The 19,644-nt window shown below is 38.3% G+C and overlaps 1 protein-coding gene across 1 annotated transcript in view; it reads right to left on the minus strand.

The window, feature by feature from the left end:
* Positions 1-19,644, minus strand: part of scarf2 (scavenger receptor class F, member 2) — a 29,766-nt gene that overhangs the window by 7,114 nt on the left and 3,008 nt on the right. Inside the window, exons 2-10 of the mRNA XM_088935731.1 lie at positions 15,092-15,150; positions 14,724-14,825; positions 12,846-13,365; positions 12,043-12,261; positions 11,548-11,676; positions 10,577-10,680; positions 6,974-7,088; positions 5,754-5,878; positions 39-191 (exon numbers count right to left, since the gene is read on the minus strand). Of these exons, the coding sequence (XP_088791857.1) occupies positions 39-191; positions 5,754-5,878; positions 6,974-7,088; positions 10,577-10,680; positions 11,548-11,676; positions 12,043-12,261; positions 12,846-13,365; positions 14,724-14,825; positions 15,092-15,150 (1,526 nt within the window). The remainder of the gene's footprint in view (positions 1-38; positions 192-5,753; positions 5,879-6,973; positions 7,089-10,576; positions 10,681-11,547; positions 11,677-12,042; positions 12,262-12,845; positions 13,366-14,723; positions 14,826-15,091; positions 15,151-19,644) is intronic.

Here is a 19,644-nt window from a genome sequence, read left to right on the forward strand (position 1 = left end):
TTGAAGCTTTTGTAGCTCAGTCCTACTGCCTGACTCACCTTCATGAGGAACACAGTAGACAGGCCCATCATCACTGGTCTCAAAAGAGGAGAAAGAGCCTTGTGATGACCAGGATGGGGAAGGTTGCTCGACCACAGAGGGGGGCTCGATGAAGCTGCAGTTGAATGTATTTTCAGGGTCATGATGTGCCACTGAAATGTAGAAGAATACAAAATCATCACCCGTTGTGATAAAAAATAAAATACTAAAATGTTAGTATTAGCTGACTCAAAATAATTCACAACACAGGAGTCTCTTCTGATCGAATGATGAGTAGGACTGGCAACTGTAAAAAATGGAAAATATCAAGGCTGAATCTTGAAATACTGAAATACCAATATTCCATCGGGGCCTCTTTATTTAAGAGAAAATATAAAAATCGTAATTGTGTAGTATACCCTAACAATACCATGTCTAGTAATTTAGTATTCTTCCTCCTAGGTAACCTATATTAGTAATTGTTCTTTATTTATTGTCTTATACGAGACAAAAAAATCTATGAGTTTTATTTAGATTTCTGAAAAAACACAAATAAGAAACAACTGTGCTAGATTCCAAACAGGACAGTACATGTCTAACGTTTCTGCTTGATTTCCTTCTGCTCCTTTGTTCTTGCTAAATCCTTTTGATGTGGATGTTTTATTCCGACCAAAAACGACAGCTGAGGAAGGGCTGTGGTTCGTTTACCATCAGTTCACAGGCTGAAAGAGGAGGATTTCACTCTGACCACAGAAGACCAGAAGACATGCCTGTTTACTTGGCCATGGTCTCGTTTTGTTTTCGAAAACATTGTGGGGAGATTTTCCATGACTTCTCTAGGGAATTTTCCCACTGCTTTAGGTTTGAGATGTCATGTACGTTTACAATCAAAAACATCAGTCAAATCCTCCCATTTATGAAATAGAAAATTCTTTTAAAATGTGCTTAGGTTCTGATTACAGTTCACATTTCTAGAAATAATTTAAGTATTCTGCAATATACAGTACTGTATATATGTGATTATGTTATACCCTCTTTACAAAAAACATTTTAAAATATCAGAAAATATTTATCAGTTATCAATATATTTCTATGTGAGCTTCCACCACAGAACAAATGACACCAATGTTCTTCATTGTTATACAATGTTGTGATGATTTCTCATGTTCACAGTCCTTTATGATGTCATCATACACCACTGCCTGTGCTCGGCTCTTGTCCTGTGGGAAACACCTCTCCTCTGACTTGCACAAACTCTTTTGAAACAGCATGTCAAGGGATGTCAGAGGCACAGTTACAGAGTGCAAGCATACAATGATTTTTGTATGAGTAGGGTATTAACATGGATGGAACAAAGCCTGATTCATTTACTAGAATTACATTTATATTGTACATTCCATTCCACAGGATTCCACTTTCCAGATTGGAAGGACCCCATCTCAATCAGTCATGGCATTTGGACATCCAGCTACAAATCTATTTTACCTGCTTTTACACCTGGGTTTAACTTTCTTTCCCTGGGTCATTGCTGTTCAGCTAATCTTTAAGTGGTTGAATCACAACAGAGCTCATTTAACACAGCACCTTCATTATATCAATGCATGTGTGCCTTTCCATTTGCCACTAAAGTTTATTTATTGCATTAACAACCTGTAAGATGTTACTAAGTGCAACAAAGTGTTACATGGTACTTTTGTCAGATTGTGAGCTTATCTGCAATGTCTCTGAAATTCTGAAAGCTATAGATTCTGGCAGTTTATGATTTTGCATAAAGTGAGCTGTTTCATTCTAGAATTCCACAGGGTCTCTTCTTATCAGACACAGCCACAAGAACAGTCAGCTAAAGCTTAATTTGTTAGAGCTGAGATGGCACACAACCCATGCTATATAAATACTCCAAAGAGGTTTAGTAGAGGGGCCACTGAAGTCAGAGCTAAACAGCACTGCAAAACAAAAGGCACAGGCCTGACGAGATCCAGCTGTAGAGTCACTCACAGCTGCACGAAACCGGACTTTTACAGCAGGTGTCCACATTCGGAAGTGGTTTTGGATGAGTTTTTGAAAGAAGGAAAGTGGATACAGAGAGGCAGAAAATAACACATTCATATTAGTCAATCACAGGAAAAAGATGACAATGAGGAATGGAAGAGAGGTAAAACTATTACTGGGAGAATGGAATGGCAGCAGCTTAATACGCCAATAAAAAATAAATTAATGGCTGAAGTTATCGGGAAAAGCGATGGGGATAGAGCAATGAAAGAGATGATCCCAGGAGCGGAGCATTTCCTTTGACCTCCTCCCTTTGTTTCAAACATCTGCTGCCACTGACCCCACAGTGGATAAATCACAGGACTGACGGAGGCTGGGATAAATTTGGCCACTTCCTGTGTTAGGCCCAGAGGCCCCCCTGTGGAATGCGCAGGGTTTGGGATCCCTGTGAGGATAGAGTTTCAAACAACGACGAGTTCAGTTCTGCGGGCAGGCAACGAGGAAAGCAGAGCATCAGGAGGGGGAAAAAAGAGGCACATTCAGCTTTTCCCGTTGAGTACAGAGCGGGACTCAATCGCTGGAGGGATTTTGAACTGGATGTAGCGTAAAACACTGAAATGAGATTATATTAACTAATAGTTTATGCTGGCTTTCTCTGTTCTTCTCCTTTATTGCTTCTATTTTGTCTGCTACAGTTTTCATCTGGTATTCTTTTTAATAAACGGATAGGTCAAAGTTTTAAGTTGATGGTTTTAACTAACTGTATATATATATAGTACTCTATGCTACATATACTTAGATGATTTGCACAAAAGTACAATTTGTAAATGGTAGACTACAAAAACGCACTACTCAGAACTAATCAGTTACACAACTTCCTGCTGAAAGAGCTCTATATTTAGTATCTGAATGATGAAAAGATTCTTGCATACTTTAATTAATTAGCTTGTCTCATGGAAAATCTGACCTTTAAGCCCTCACAATGCTATTACGAGGCTATTACATGTTGCTCTTTCAACTTTCATATGATCTTATACATAGCTAGTTCCTCAGTTTTCACTACACAAAATTAGATCTCTGACTACAGTCTTTCAAAGCTGCAATGCTATTCCACTTTTATAATTGTATTGATCAGCTGTATTGTTTAGTAATACTTATCAAAAGAGGCACAAATGGACAGCCATTTCACACTATTAAGAGAGCAGATCCCATAGGCATACACACTCACTGTATGTTCCTAATGTTTTAAGAAAAGTTCATGGAGTTGAGATGAGACTGACAAGGCATATAAAAAAAGTACTGTAGTCATGTTGCAATAATGAAATCTGCTGACTAGAACCTGAAAACAGAACATAAAAACAGTTACAAATGAGCTGAGATCATTCAGCCCATCAACTGCAAATCATTCAGCTTTTTCTAATCATTTCAGATAGCTGGGATATCAGCTTTAATAACATGGCTAGGTAGCTTGTTCCTGACTCCCACAACCCTTTTGTGAAGCAGTGTCTCCTGTTCTAGGCTTAAATGCACTTTCCCACAGTTTTCACTTGTGTTATTGTTGGGCTGACCTTGTCAATGTGTCCTGAGGATATTCAGAAAGTCTTCGAAAGTATATAAGATGAATCTCTAGCTACAGCTAAAAATCACATACTTTCCAATAGTCTACCCTAAATCAGGTCAATGTTAAAGGGGATAAATGGGAGCAGTACCATCCTCCCCTGTGTGTTAATGTTGTGAATTAGTACAAATCACAGAAATATATCCGTAAATTCATAATCTGTGAAAAAATTGTAATTTGCCTTTACATCCTTAGGAATTTGCAGACACAAGGCCAAGATCATTGCAAATTAGAAACAAAAGGCTTTGACATTCACTTGTAATTAAAATAACTATTTTAATAAAAGATAATAAGATAATGCCAAATGATCATTTTAAAATGCACTGTACAAGGAAAAGTTCTATAAAATCAGTATAATAAAGCAATGTATGTTTGCAACACTCCTTACATGACCTAACTGATCCCGTTTTTTTTTTCTGTGGTGACAGAAACTGGGAGAACTCGGCTATGCTGGTGTAACTGATGCAGGTGAACCAGTAGGTGGTGCTCTTCCTCCTGGACCTGAATTTCCAATCCAAGTTACCCCAGTATGATGTATGAGGACTAACAAATAGGATGAGGACAGTATGAGGACCCACTATGCTGATGAAGATATGCTATATACAAGACATGCTAAACTACACATTAAAGATCTCATGTAACAATAAAGGAGTTAATTCCATCAACTGCAAATTGCTTGTGTCCTGTGTCCAGACAAACTTCTCTCTTGTACAATATAACCTAACTAAAATCACCCCTTCAGAAGCAAAGTTGCCCCTTTCAATACAAATTCTCACTTCTCTACCTGAGTTGCTGTGTAGTGTTGCTGTTGGCACCCTTGACAGATTAACCTTTGATGAATGAGCATTCACCAAAGAACTTGTATACCGTGAGCTTTTTCATAATATAGCTCTCAGTTCAAGAGTCACTTTAAAAAAAGAAAAGCCCGTTTAAGGTTGTAATAATATGAACACATGGCATATAAGAGTGCCAAAAATAATAAGGCTTGCGACCAGAACATTCCAGTCAAATGAAATAGCATACCCATTTGGCAGTATAAACAGACTTTTTCAACCCTATTTACAGTGAAAAAATTACTCCACAGGCAAAGGATTTTGTTGGTGTAACCAGGCTTATATATTTTATTTCTTAGTATTGAAACAACTAGTTATGAATTTTATTCTGCCAATACTCTGATTAAGAATGCCTCTAGAAGTCTGGGGAAAAGTGTGTTTAATGTCATCTCTGAAGCTCTCCTGAGACAGGAGATCTCAGAATTTTCCTAAAGCCTATTTTAGATTCCAGTGGTTTGCAAGGCTACCCGATAAAAAAAAAGTCATCTCTATGGGCCAAAATAAGTTCAAGGTTTAACAATGCATCATGAAAAATGTAAGAAGCACTCTCAACTGGACAGTATTATAAATACAGTTGCGTCAACCAATCACACAATTATCAAACATCAATTATTTTAAGAAGTCGAAGATGCATGTCACACAGAAGCCAGGGCATGAACTCAAAGTTTACCAGCAAAAACACTAGATTTTTGTTAGTCCTGTTGAAATAGAACCTGCACCAAAAACCAAACCCAGATGATCACTAAAACAAAACAGCTAAACCACAACTAAGCACGCTCATAAGATTACTGAGATTATAGTTATTATTAGATTTTCTGCTTGACAAGTATGTGTAAGTAAGCAAACATGTCAGACAAATATCTCGCAATTTAAATGTTTTGTCTTTTTGACAGCTCTTTATGGCCAAAAACAAAAAAAAAGCGAAGGGAGTCTAATAGAGGTATCATTTCTCTGAGATACGACTGGAAAATTCTGCTATGATATTACTGCTCTTGTGTTAAAAATCCAGACGTTGAAAAAGAAAAATATTCGAAGAAGTGAGAAAAAACTAAAAAAAGGTAAGGTATGGCGTGGATAAAAAATGGATAAAACTCCAAAACAACATGTTAGGTTCCAAACACAGGTTCCAAAACATTTAGTTTTTCCTCTATTTACAGTTCAGCATGAGATTAACCTCTGCTTCCCCCTGTGCAGTTCACACACTGTAACATATGTGAACAATATCTTCAGTTTCCAGGGTTCACACATGGCAAATCCCATAGCATGGATGAAGAAGAGCTAAGTCTTGGGCTTACCGACAACCTTTGGTAGTTTCTGTCGCCTCAGTGGGATTCTGGGGAGTTTGGTACTAATTCTGCTGAACCTCCCGCACAGACGTCTTTTGGCTTTCTTGTTGTTAATAGAGTTATCACGATCTGGACTGAAGGAAATACAATATGGGAAAAAAATCAGTTTCTAATGTTCATGCGAGACATTTAGAAGTTCTGGTTAGAATATACAATGATGCTAATACATTTCTCTTCCCATTATCATACCTACCAAGGCATGACCATATTGAAAGTACTGTCAGGTTTTTAATACTATAAATTAAACTATTTTGTCACAGGTAAATACTTAAAAGCAGTTTCTCACTCTCTTCAATACTGCTTATAATACATTTTGTATTGTAACACATTAGCCTGCAACTCACAGCTGGCAGCCCCACTGAAGCTCAGCAGGTGTGAGCCTGGTCAGTACCTGGATGTGAGACTCCTGGGAAAGCCTCAGGTTGCGCAAGGGCGCTCATCCTGTGGTCTGTGTGGGTCCTAATGCCCCAGTATAGTGACGGGGACACTATACTGTAAAAAGGTACCGTCCTTCGGATGAGACATAAAACCAAAGTCCTGACTCTCTATTGTCATTAAAAATCCCAGGGCGTGTCTCAAAAAGAGTAGGGGTGTAACCCCAGCGTCCTGGCCGAATTTCCCATTGGTCCTTACCAATCATGGCTTCCTAATAATCCCCATCTATGAATTGGCTTCATTACTCTGTTCTCCTCCCCACCGAGAGCTGATGTGTGGGGAGCGTTCTGGCGCACTATGGCTGCCGTCACATCATGCAGGTGGGGCTGCACATTGGTGGTGGTGGAGGGGAGTCCCCATTACCTGTAAAGGGCTTTGAGTGGAGTGTCCAGCAAAGTGCTATATACGTGTAAGCAATTATTAATTATTAAATAATTAACACAGACCATAATGTGTAATGGAAAATGCAGAAATGCGAGAAAAGCACAACCCATTTGAACAACAACTTTAATTACCAATACTTTGGGAATGAAGGCACATTTACACATTTTAAAAGACCAAGACTTCTATTTAAAACACAGAATAAAAGGCTGGAATGTTCTCTTGATAGAAATACACATAGCTGAGGACATTGGATCCTCTTTCTCTGGTGTAAACATAGAAAGGGTGCCAAGGCTTGTCACTCAGCTGTCACTGCGGAGGTCCCCTTGTGAAGGTGGTGGGCCTGTACTTACTTGTTTTCATCCTTTTTACGGCACATGCAGCAGCAGCACAGGAGAGACAGCAGGAGAATGAGCAGGAAAGTCACGAGAGCCCCTGCAGCAATCACGCCCATTCTCTGATTAGGATCTGAAGACGAAAGCACAGACTGTGTCACCAACCTGTGCTCAGCCCATAAAGTGTCCCAGTGCAAGTTGGTTTCCAATTAATTTCCTCTCAATGGCATCAATAACCTTACTAAGGGCACGATAATCAGTGCCCTTAATCTCAAATTTCAAGATCTGGAATACTTATTATATCCCAAATATACATTCATTAACTCTCATAGCATTATCTAAATGAAAAATGGAAATTCTAATGGTAGAAATCCAACAGAAACTTAAAATGTAGGAAGACGAATGATAATATTAAACATATGAATGTAAAGTAAGCCCTTTATACTCTTTATACAAGCACCACACACATTTTCTTTGAGAGCTACTGTACACTAGATGTGCCCCATTGATTCACACTTCCTTTTCCCCCTGGCTCCAGCACAGACAAGCTGCCTTTTCTTGGCATTGACCTTGAGATCAGGTTTCATTCCTTCCTACAACTCAAAAATCACCGTAAGCCAATGTGACAGGTGGTCTGAAGTTTGCTTGAGAAGCGCTAGAGTAGTGAGGGACCCCATGACCTAAGAAAGCCTTATGTTCTTGTTTGTTCCTGTGACACAATGATTGGAGACTGACAAGTAGTGCTTTAAATTGCAGTTATTTAACTTACTGTATATTGTTTAGTCTGTCGGGTCCATTTTCTACTACAGAAAAACTACAGAAATCTACTTTAAACATCCAACAAACAGTGCTTAATATTGAATTGAAGAGCTCTGATAAAACTTTACAATGGATGTTTGTATTAAATGCAAACTGTAGCCCATCTGTTGCCACATTATTACCTATTCCTGTCAAGGTCTGACTTTGGCCCTTCTCTAGATGTTATTTACATCACAAGCTTGGCTTTTTACAAAAAGATTTAAGAAGAATTATGACATTACAGATTTGGCTGTTGATACTTGTTCTAGTTCAAGAGACTTTTATGGAAGGCTTGGAAAGACACAGAAAAAATGAATATCTTCTTATCTTCTCAGAATGGTGATAGCTGCACTTGGCAACAAGCTGTGCTACTGTCCATAAAACAAGCTAAAGAAGAACTTAAATGCAACTGGGTGTTAGGGGTTATCATCTGTGATCACAGCTGAATAAAGGAAGGGCTTGTTAAGCCTTGACATTGTGACATCATCACAGCTACTCTGGATTTCCCTGCATGTCCACCCACACGACCTCTGGTAACCTTGCTTCCCAATAAATTCCCTTTTCCTTTCAGCAGCTATGAGTACAAGCCTTCTCCCTGTACTCTCACTCACTTGGTGAGAGGGAATTCTGCCAACAAACACAGCCATAAAAAAGACACAAGATCCCCTTCTGAAAAGACAATCAAGGCACAGTGATAAGTCAAAGCAATATCTGGATTAACCACCTTAATGTATGTATATAATGTATACAATGTAATCATTATATACTGGTTGATAACTTGGGAATTCACAGCTTTCATAGCACAAAGAAGACAACATTTAAATCTACTTGAGAAAATTCTGAGCATTTTCTACAGGCTCAGTTTTCAACAAAAACAGCAAGAATTAACAATACTGTATAGTTTGAGAAGGCTAAACTTAAAAACTTGCCTTGCCAGAATAATTTGTCTCTCACAGAAGGGAAACAAAATTCTGTCAATGACACATTGAAGAGAACTGTAATACCCATGTGACATAAAAAATAGACAAACAGACTGCAGAGTAACAATCACAAAGCCAATGAGTAATAGGTAATCATTTCAGAATTCAAATGATAATTTCATAAAATAAATAAATTGCTAAAAAAAATAATTTAATCCCCCTGTTCTCAGCTACATAGTTTTTATCCTTAATTTGTTAATTTAGTTAAAGGTTGAGCAAATGAATAAGTGGACATTTTTATTCACTTGACACTTTTTATCCAAGGAAACCTATAAAAAATAGTTTATCTAAACTGACACAATTATATCCCTTCACGGGTACCTATAACAAACTGTGCAATAATGAGAGACACCAAAAACCTTTGAAATAAGAAAGACAGGATATGGAATAAGTAACACAGTCAATGAGGAGCAAGAAATACGATTAACAAAAAGATCATAAGAATGACGGCCAAAGAATTCATTATTAAAAGAAATGAAATTAGAAAGAATGCTTCTGCAGTCAACGTCAAGCAGTGCAGTGTTAATGCTGAATGGTAGGTTTCAAGGTAGACAGGGCATAACAACCAGAAGTGAAGCCTGAGAAGATTCATACGGTGATAGGAGATGGTCCTGCAGGTAACTCATTCCCCTACAGAGAGGCTAGAGAAGAAAAGGAATGAACAGACAGAACAGATAATCTAACAGAAGACGGCACTGGGCCTGTCCTAGGGGTTCAGGGTCCATTTTCCCACATCTAGTTAACTTATAAACAGCAGCAGGCCTGGGAGAAGGATTAAGCTGACGCAGTTAAGGTTTCACGGGATCTGTTTATCCGTTCTCCACAATCCTAAGTTGCTGAAAATGTTACAAGACCTAGAAAAACTGCTTGATTCCTGATCTTTAAAGACCCGTATTGGGAACTACTGCTCTAGGATGACAGAAGCAGACAAGTGGAAAGGATGGAAATACATGAGCGTTATCTGGAATATAAGGAAAGATGAGGTCATTGGAGATAGGAAGTCACACAGTGATGAAAAGAGTAGAAGGTAAGAACATGAATCTTGAATTGAATATTTTAAAGCCCAATTAATCCTGCTTTATGATTTCATGGCAGCCCAGTCTCCACAAAAACGGACATCATTTCCAGGCAAAGCAGGAAGACTGTGGCTTGGTTTTGCTGCACAAAATGTTCTAGCAAGATTTCTCCAACATTACTGGAAGAGTGTACTTTATTGTCAGACCATTCCAATCTAACTTCATGGCCACAGTTCAATCATTTACAGTAAATCATGTACAGTATCTACTGTGTATCTATTTTTTAAAGGTGTTACCTGGGGATGTTTGACATTACAAAATCCCAAGCTGGTAAGTGAATATTAAAGAAAGCACTGTTTTTATGGTACATTTTGGTTGTGGCGATAATGTAAAAAATATTTTGATGACACTCTATGGAGTCTACAAATTTGCATTCCTACAATATCTCTGTATAAATTTGCAATATTTTTTATTTTTTTACCACACATTTATTTGGTTTGCTGAAAATGGCCATGAAAAGGGATTAATTAACCTCAAATAAAAAAAACAAACAAGGTTCATAAACCATGTGTTTGTATTGCAGACTGATAAAAGATTAATTCTAGGAAAATATATTGAGTTTACCATTGGAACCAGTAGAAAAATTAATGTGTTTACATAACACATCAGATAGTGGATAATTTACCTGTAAGTATACTATTTAAAGATGTTTTATGCAAATGGGCACAATTTAAATAAAGCATGGTACATCAAGGTTTTCAGTTTCATTCCTCTTATTACTTAGGTGACTGAAAGTAGGCTAATTTAAATTAGAAAAGTTTTCTTACGTAAGGTGCAGGAGCCAGAGACAGGATCACACTTAAGATCATGGCAAGAACAGCTGTGAGCACAGTTCACACCATATTGACCAACTGGACAGCTCATATTACAACTGTAAAGAGAAAATAAATAGCTATAATATAAATCAATAAATTGGACTGAGGTAGTGAACTCTTCAATCTGCTTTATAGCAGAAAATAATTACTACAAATTGAAATTTCTTAGTTGCTAATGGAATTCTGCTTCCTAAATACAAGAATGTAATTAACTTTTTTTCATTTGTGAATGTTTTTGTCAGTTTAACATAAATAAGATGTGCAGACAGACTCTAGGGGCCTTGTGAATTTTACTAATCAGCCTCTGACTCATCACTTACTAAATTGCCTGAGAATTGTGTCTCCACCCTTGAGATTCTTTCTGGCATCAGACATGTTCATAAAAATTAAATAAAGACAGAGACGAATGATAGCTAGCGTCTGACCAGGAAAAAGAAGATAAATGTAAACAGATGTCATTGAGGATGAAAGCTATTTAGCCTTAGGATAAAGTATCTGTCATTTATAAAAAACAGCATTAGCAACAGTAGACATCTCTTCTTTTTTCTTTCCTCCCACACACATTGTCAAAGTGTCTTTCCACTGTTTTCCTGTCATAATATTTTTATATCATATTTAGGTTAAGTTTGAATGGTGAAATATTTTTCTATTAAAAAACAAGTAATCAGGAATGGAGAACTTGAGCCAGACATTATAGTATCAAACAGTGGTTCACAAGACAAAAGATGCCTTTTATTTCTACGACAGGCTTTGAAAACATCACATCACTTTTAATAAGAGCTGAGCCAATTCAGGCTCATTTGCCAGGGTTAGGGAGAGTTTTGAAAACCCCCAGCTGAAATCTGAAATCAAATTAAAATGCGTAACCTATAGGCACCTTCAACATAAAATTCTAAACTTTGGAATATGTTATATATACTTACTATGTCCCATAAAAACCAGGATCACAAAGGCATTCACCAGTGGCAAAATGACATCCCCCGTTAAAACAATCACTGCAGTCATTCTCACAGTTCTCTCCATATGTTCCATTGGGACATTTCATTTCACACCTGAGGAAAGAAAGAACAGGTCACTCTTAGCTTAGAGACTGCTCAAAGTTCATTTTCATTTTTTTTTCTGAAACTGTTACCAAAACAACAGCATCAATCCAGTTCAAAATAACAAAAAAAAATACCGGCTGTTGTGCTGTTATTATTTAATGACCAATTCCTAATTGCACCACCATAATGAAACGCTATTAAACTAGTTAAACTGTTGCCTTCAATTTCAGCTTTCCGAAGGGAAAACAAGGAGCTCGGTTTTCTTGCCCGTGTGAAACAAAGCCACAAGTGACCAGGATCGTGAGCATGAACAAGATGACCACGACTGTAAGCGTGAGCATTCAGATACACTTTGGAGAGAAAAAATAAAATTACCGATCTCCAATCCAGCCAGGGTTGCAGTGTGAACATTTGCCATCGATTCGGTTGCAGTGGTGGCCGTCTTTACAAGGGGGGCATACATCCTTGCAGTTCTCCCCAAAGAAGCCTGGAGCGCACATCTGGTCACACTTGGTGCCATTCCATCCGGGCTCACAAGTCACACACCGCCCTTCAGTCACCTTGCAAGGCTGCTGGCCTTTACAATGCCCGCACCTGAGGGGTAATTCAGCCTTTTACTGCCCAGTAACACACGCAGCTCGGGTGAAATAGCAAGGTCAGGGTTTAAATGAGACGAAGTGACAGCTTGTCAAAGTACAGCTTCTACTTGTTCAATATGGTTGTGTGTATTCTGCTCTCTGCAAGGTTCATTCAGGATATTACCTCAACATCCTCTTAATTATCCTGGAATCAGAGTCATTTTAACAGCAAAGTCATGAAAGTTCTAACGCTGGCAATGGTATATATAAAAAAACAACTTAAAATATTAGCATTAGTGAACCCCAAAAATGGTAAAATGACACATACTGAACTGCAAACAATGGACAAGTGTAGAATTTAGCATTTTTCTCCAAGTGTATTATACAATTGAGTTTCTCTGCAACACTATTTCACTTTTAGCACTGTAAAAAAAATCAGTTCTGCAGGTAGAAGATTGTTTATCTTTTTCTTGTGGAGGTATTTCATAGCCGAATGTGGCCAAGTGAACCTTATGATTTGATTTGATGAACAGCTACAACAGCAGTACCGCAGCAGGCATACAGTAGTACAGCCCAGTGCAGGTCAGTTTATGCACATACCTGTTTCTGCAGCCTTGGCCATAGAACCCAGCAGGACAGGGCTCCCTGCAGAACTTGCCCCTGTAGCCCGGCGCGCACGTACACGTGCCGTCTGCCTGGTTGCACTTGCCGTGCACGCACTGGCAGAAGCGCTCGCAGCGCGAGCCCCACAGCCTCTCCCGGCACTGGCAGCGCCCGGTGTGCTGCTCGCAGGGCGAGTTGTTGCAGTTGCACTGGGCACCGCAGTTCCGGCCGTACCAGCCGGGATTGCAGATGCAGCGGCCGGTGCTCTGCTCGCACACTGAGTGGATGCTGCAGTAGCAGTTGTTGGCGCACTGGGCGCCCCAGTAGCCAGCGTGGCACGAGCACTTGCCCGTATCCTGGTCACACTTGCCCCGCTGGCAGGGGCAGACATTCTCGCAGTTGGGGCCCCAGCGGTTGGGATTGCAGGTACACTTCCCACTGACGTCGTCACATTGCCCGTTGGGGTGGCAAGTGCACTTTTCCTTACAGTCAGGACCCCAGTACTGTGGCGGACATTCTGCAGGAAATGAAGTTTGAATATTGTTACAGCTTTAGGTACCGAGAAGTGTCTCTTTTTTTAGATGAAGTTTGTCTGAAGTTTGACGTTTCTAACTTCAGAGCAAAGACGGTGTTTGTTGAGATGTGGGGTTCGGGAAGCATTGTAAAGTTTACCTTGGTATAACTAGGTAAGTTGTGGGTTAATGCTTGTCAATGAGTGGTACAGAAACACACAATATAAGATCACATTAAGAGCACAGAGAACAAAAGAACAGGAGAAAACAAGGAAGGAGTACAACAGGATAGAAGAAGAGGAGAATAATGGAGAGGAGAGAGGCGAGAGCCCCTCCTTTCATGATCATCCAAACAAAGCCTGACTGGAGCTGAGTATCTAAGCCTTGCTGGAGAGAGCTTGCTATTCTGTGTTTCTAGGGAACCTGGGTTTCCAGGGTAAAAGATACCTCCGTTAGAGACATCTTTCCTGCTTAGGATGCATTTTTAGAATAGGGACATAGGCTCCCATTTATTTTGTGGTATCTGGGGTACAGTGAGAGAGGTGTAACTGCACGTTGTATCACATTTATTTAGAAGGCAGCCTATCTCTTACTTGACCTCTGTAGGCATTAGGTGTTTAAGACTCAAAATAAGTCTAGGGGGTTTTCTGGGTGATTAGATGTTAGGCCTCTGAAATGCCTTGTTTGTAAATACTGTACATAGAGTAACTTGTGTGTTGTATGTTTTGTTGTGTGTAGTGAAGTTTGTGTATGGTCACTGTAATAAATATTTGTTTTGCTCTTTTCAACAAAGCTGTGCCAGAAAACAAAGAATTCACATGCCTCTAATTACACCACCTGCGCGGGTATATTCTGGAGAAATCACTTACAAATTGGGGGTTATGAATCATTATTTTACATATTGACTAAACCGCTCAGTCAATTCCAGAAACTCACAATTTTCATAACCCCCCATTTGTAACAGTATGATGGGGACTCCTTAAGCACATGCTTTTATCTGCAATCTAAAAAGTTTATTTACGGTTACACTCAATGTCTCTTATTCAGTGGTTCTTTTTCTTTTGCAGTTGAGGTGGTATTGAATTTACCTGCTAACAATTTTAATATTCTGACCAGACCATGATCAGTCTTTTACATGGAATTGATACATTTTTCCAACTATCCCAATTTATTTTCTATCAAGAAAGAAGGCCAAAGCCTTCTACAATGAGAGTTCTACAATGAGAGTACTTCAACAGTTAACTAACCCAGAATCCTGTAAAAGATTCACAACTCTTTTTCTGGATTCTTCTGAGAGCTGCTTTCTGGGATTAGCAACAACGTTGCCAGAGAATTTCAGAACAAAGGGTACAGATGTGCTTACTGGTTTCACAGCTGGCTCCAAAATATCCATGACGACACCGGCATTCATTAGGTCTCACACAAATCTCATTCTCTTTGCAGGTGAAATTTCCTTCACAGACAGCTAGGAAGAGGAGGAAAATAGACAATATTTTTATTTATTTTCTTTCGTGTTATTTCTTATTACTGTTTCTAAATTACAAGACACAGTGAGCTAGTATTGCCCAGAAATGGCTGTACAAAAATAGTTTAACTGCCAAGTGATTATGAGAGTATGCAAGTAGTTTAATGTGCATAAACAGCAAATAAACATAATGTGAAAAATAACAGAATATAAATTTTATTTAAAGAACTGTAAAAAGCAACAACGTTAGGAAATCCCATACTTACGTTGAATACATTCTTCCCCTAACTGCTTCCATCCAGAACAGCACACAAAAGCAGATGTACTAAATGGGGAAAAATATGACAGAAATTAGACTGCAGAGCATTTACAGCATTTAGCATGTTTAACCTCATGTATGTCCCAGTTATTTGACCACATCTAGTTCTCTAGACATTCCCTTAACATCTGCTTTTAGTCCTACTGTAATACTAATTCAAATGCTTTGGTCTCCCAAAAATGTATGATTAATGATGGAATGTTCAAGCTAACACTTTCAGTAAGTAACAGTTTTTTATCAATTTTACAGCATTTAGGTTCATGTTGTAAATAGGAAATTCACTATATTAATGAGCTCCATAAAAATATACTTATAAAATGTTTACATTTACTTTTGATACTCATGTTTAAACTAAGCATACTTAGTGCAGGGTGCTACAATATTACACATATACTAAACTTAATTATATTTAAAGTATAATTAAATACTTAATTACACACTTTGTTCGTTTTTGTGTAGAGTCCATCTACCATTTTCAATAACCTCTAAGTCCAATACAGGGTCACAGTGAGACAGAGTCTAACCTGGCAGGCAATGGGTGTAAGGCAGAATACACTGTGGATGGAATGCCAGTCCATCACAGCACCCACACAAATTCAAGCAAGAGCATGCATGCACTGAACCGTAATTTGCCTGCCCATATATTATTTTTAAAATCCCCTCAGTACCATTACGTTTGGTGTTAAGAGCTGATTTGTAGCTATACTGAAATATAAAGCATTTGTGTAGTCATCTCTGATGCAAGCACTGGCACTGTACTCTGTAGATCTGTAGATCAGATTGCAACTGCAGACTCTGTCATTGTGCATTACTCCGATATGCTGCTTTGATTTACACATGAATAAACGCTGGTTGGTGCAGAAGATGGAAGCCCATGTAGGGGGTAATCTGCATTCTTTCCCTCCCACATGTGAGATTCAACAGGACCCTGTGCAGTTTTACCTCCTCAGAAGTGCTCAGAGGTTTTCACATGGCCAAGTCACAAAGGCTGTTCTCTCAAGGCCTGAGCACTGAAAAATCTACTTCTTTAAAAAATAAACAGGGTGTCTGAGAGACAACCTATGGTTTTAGGCAATACATTGACCAAAGCTACCGCAAACACAATTACAAACATTTGCTATTTACACATACTGTATATTCTGAACATTAAATGTTCATTCCTGAACATGTTACATTGTTGCATAAGCTCTAAACCTTCTCAGTAGCGACAGAGTTGATTGGGCACAGATGGCGAGTGCGTTTAACCTGTTGAATGTCAACCCTGGTGAACATCAAGAAAGAAAAACACATAAAGGAACCGATCTGCCCCCTTTCCAAGATAACAATGCCCTAGTACCATTGGCGCACGTTACAGGCTGAATAACCCATCTACAGTAGCAGAACCAAGTCCTCTTTAGCAACGGATCAGTTATGTATAGATCACATTCATGAACATCAGTGGTGCAGATGCTAATTGCTGTGTACAACAGACCGATACATGTGGAGGTCCAAGTGTGAAGGTCTCAACAAGAGTGATGGAGCATCTGGTCACAACATAACTCTACCCGGAATGATTGATGGCAATTTAACTGCACAGGGCAACACTGATCAAGTCCAGGTACCACACTTTCTGACATAACAACATTCCGGCAGCACAAGGCATGTTGTTTGTGAAACAGCATCTTCTTTGAAAGATAAGAATGTGCCTGATAGGCCATCAATGCTGTTCTCGCCACACTTGATCCCCTTTGAACATTTGTGGGATGAGCTGGGATGACATGTGGCATCAAGGGTTCATCAAGGAACATGCTCCTCCAGGCTCTACAACAGGAATGGAACAGAATTCCTGGCAACCAAGACAGCCTCAGCAACCTGGTGCGAAGCATGAAATCACAGATGAATATAATACATACTGTAGTATTGTATAGCATAATGAATTAAATAGGTAACATCTGCTCAATGACGCGTCAGGGTACCAGTTGACAAAAAACTGTGGTCAATTTCCTAATAATAACTTTTGTTAATTTGTTGCAGTTAAAAGTAATATATTTCTTTTGATGTTCAGTATAGAAAGCATTTCTGCGGGCAACATGAATAACACAACAGTCCATTACAGAGCCTGTCCTGCTGGTTCCCATATATACAGCTGGGTGGAGGGAAACAACTGGGGTAAAGCACCTCACTCAAGGCACAACAACAGTATCTGCCGAGGAGCCTTAAACCCACAACTTGCTAACTACGAGTCCAGAGAATTACGCACTATGCTATACCGCCTCCAAAATTATGTATATGTGGTTTGTAAATACAACAATACAGTTAACAATAGTCTGTGATTACAATGCTATTTCATTTTTTGTGGCTATATCTTTAAACCTCATAACCCACTTACTGAGGAGTGTAGCTTAGTTTTCAATAATTGCTACAATCTTAATAAGCAGGCATGCTCCGGGCATACATTCCCAGAAGATGGAACTCCCACATACTGCATTTTTCTTCCTACATGTTAAACCTATTTAATTTGTCTTATAACCTCTGCTTCTGCAAGAGAATGTAAAACCACAGCAATGTAGGAGTTTGTCCTCAGCCAAAAAAACAATTCTCCTAATAGTTGCATAAAAAGCAAAGTATTTTGGGAAGTAAAATAAATGACACTGAAAGATTTTCTTTTCACCTACAAAATATCAAGGCATTAAGGAGAGCAGACTCGACTGTGTTTCAGACACAATGTAAGAAAAGTGAATTACATCCACCTGGTCTGCTCTTTGCCCATTGTAACACATGGAAGATCCAATTTGTAGAATTACTTGTGAAGGGCTTTTGATAAAAAAATACATTATTTTTCTGTGTGCTGTTGTTTGAATAATAGTTTCTGAATAACAACACTCATTGTTATTTATATTGCTATTTAGAATAATAAATATTTATTATTACAACAAGAACAAAACATTTTGCAAAAGGAATCAGGATTGCTTTCACATTATTCTGAGGCATTTCCTCTAATAATACAACTTACAGTATACAGTTTTTTATTATCTTTGATACAACTTCAGGACGTCTACAGTAACTTTAGACACTGTGCCCTACTGATTTAGGACCTAACAATTAATATTTTGCTTTTTTCTGTGACAATACTCACATATTGCTATTAATATGTTATTTACAAAATATTTTATAAGTATGGTCAATATAAAAATAAAGTCAAAGATTAGATTTGTTTTTTGCCAGTCATTATGGCAACATGCAAAATCAAAAAACAAAGTCCACTGACAACCATAAATAAACCTTTCAGCAAGCATACAGTCGTCTGTCAATTTACATTATCCCTAGAACAGTTGCAGGAAAACATTCCAATATTCTGAAAAATCTATATAAGCTTCCTGTTCCTTACTTTAAAAAAAAAATTAAAAATGTATTTTATACAGTATATAATCTACATTAACATTGTACTGTATGTATGCCAATGAAACGCGAAGAACACAATTCTCAGATGTTGCCACAGATCTTTTTGGCAGGCCTCTTTCTTTGCCAGTTTAATGTATAGTTTATGGGACCCCCTGGTAGGAGCTTTTATTTATAACTGAGTTAATCTAAACATGGTGAATGAAAAAACATTCTGTTATATATCAGCCTGTTGAGGTTGTTTGTGGAATTCAGATTCAAGTAAAAGAGAGTATGCAGTAACATCTATAACTGTTCATTGTCTTAGGACTTCACACATTAAATATATGTATACACACAATATTTTAAGGATTTTAAAATGGACAATCTGCTTCATAACAAGATCTAATCATTAAATTATTAACATTCAAATGGATTGAATCTGCTCCACGTTTGTGATCTTGATTTCTATGTTTCTATGTTCTTACATTCAAACAGTATGATTGTCATTATGTTTATAATGCTGTCAGTACAGCGATCATATCTTGCAATACAAATCGAACCAGAACTGTGACAACTCTGCACACCATCTGTCCTTTCCTGTGATGACTATTTCATAAAACTGAACAAATTAAATTGACAGTACCATCTGTGGGCATTGTCGGCATAATAATTTAAAACACAGTTAAAGTTTGGCAAATTAATAGCAAAATACTGTATGTACAGTATAATGTCATGGAAGTAATTTGCACTGTACGGGATTTAAAATAATTTTAGACTGAAAAAACACACTTTTGCTTAAAATTAAAGAATGGAGCATGCCAAAAACATTTTTATGGAGTGTTGATATGTTTGACTTAAGTCACACATGTGCTGTAGTTGAGTCTTTTATTAGTATTATTCAGTGCATGGGTGTAGGGTGCTGAGAACAGTCTATGGCTTCCATTAAAGAGGCTGTGTCTGCCAGCACTACTGGCAGGACTCATGCCTCTAGGGTTACTGTAGGTCAAAACGTTTCACTGTGTCTTCAAACAGTAGATGGAGGACACACCTAGCAGGCTTAGCTACAGTACTGACCACAATTCTGATCATTGTACTCATTATTATCACCATCAATAACCTCTGTATAGCATGAGGAATTTT

The sequence above is a fragment of the Atractosteus spatula genome, chromosome 17 (genome assembly GCF_055471065.1).
Source record: "Atractosteus spatula isolate fAtrSpa1 chromosome 17, fAtrSpa1.hap1, whole genome shotgun sequence".
Taxonomy (NCBI): Eukaryota; Metazoa; Chordata; class Actinopteri; order Semionotiformes; family Lepisosteidae; genus Atractosteus; species Atractosteus spatula.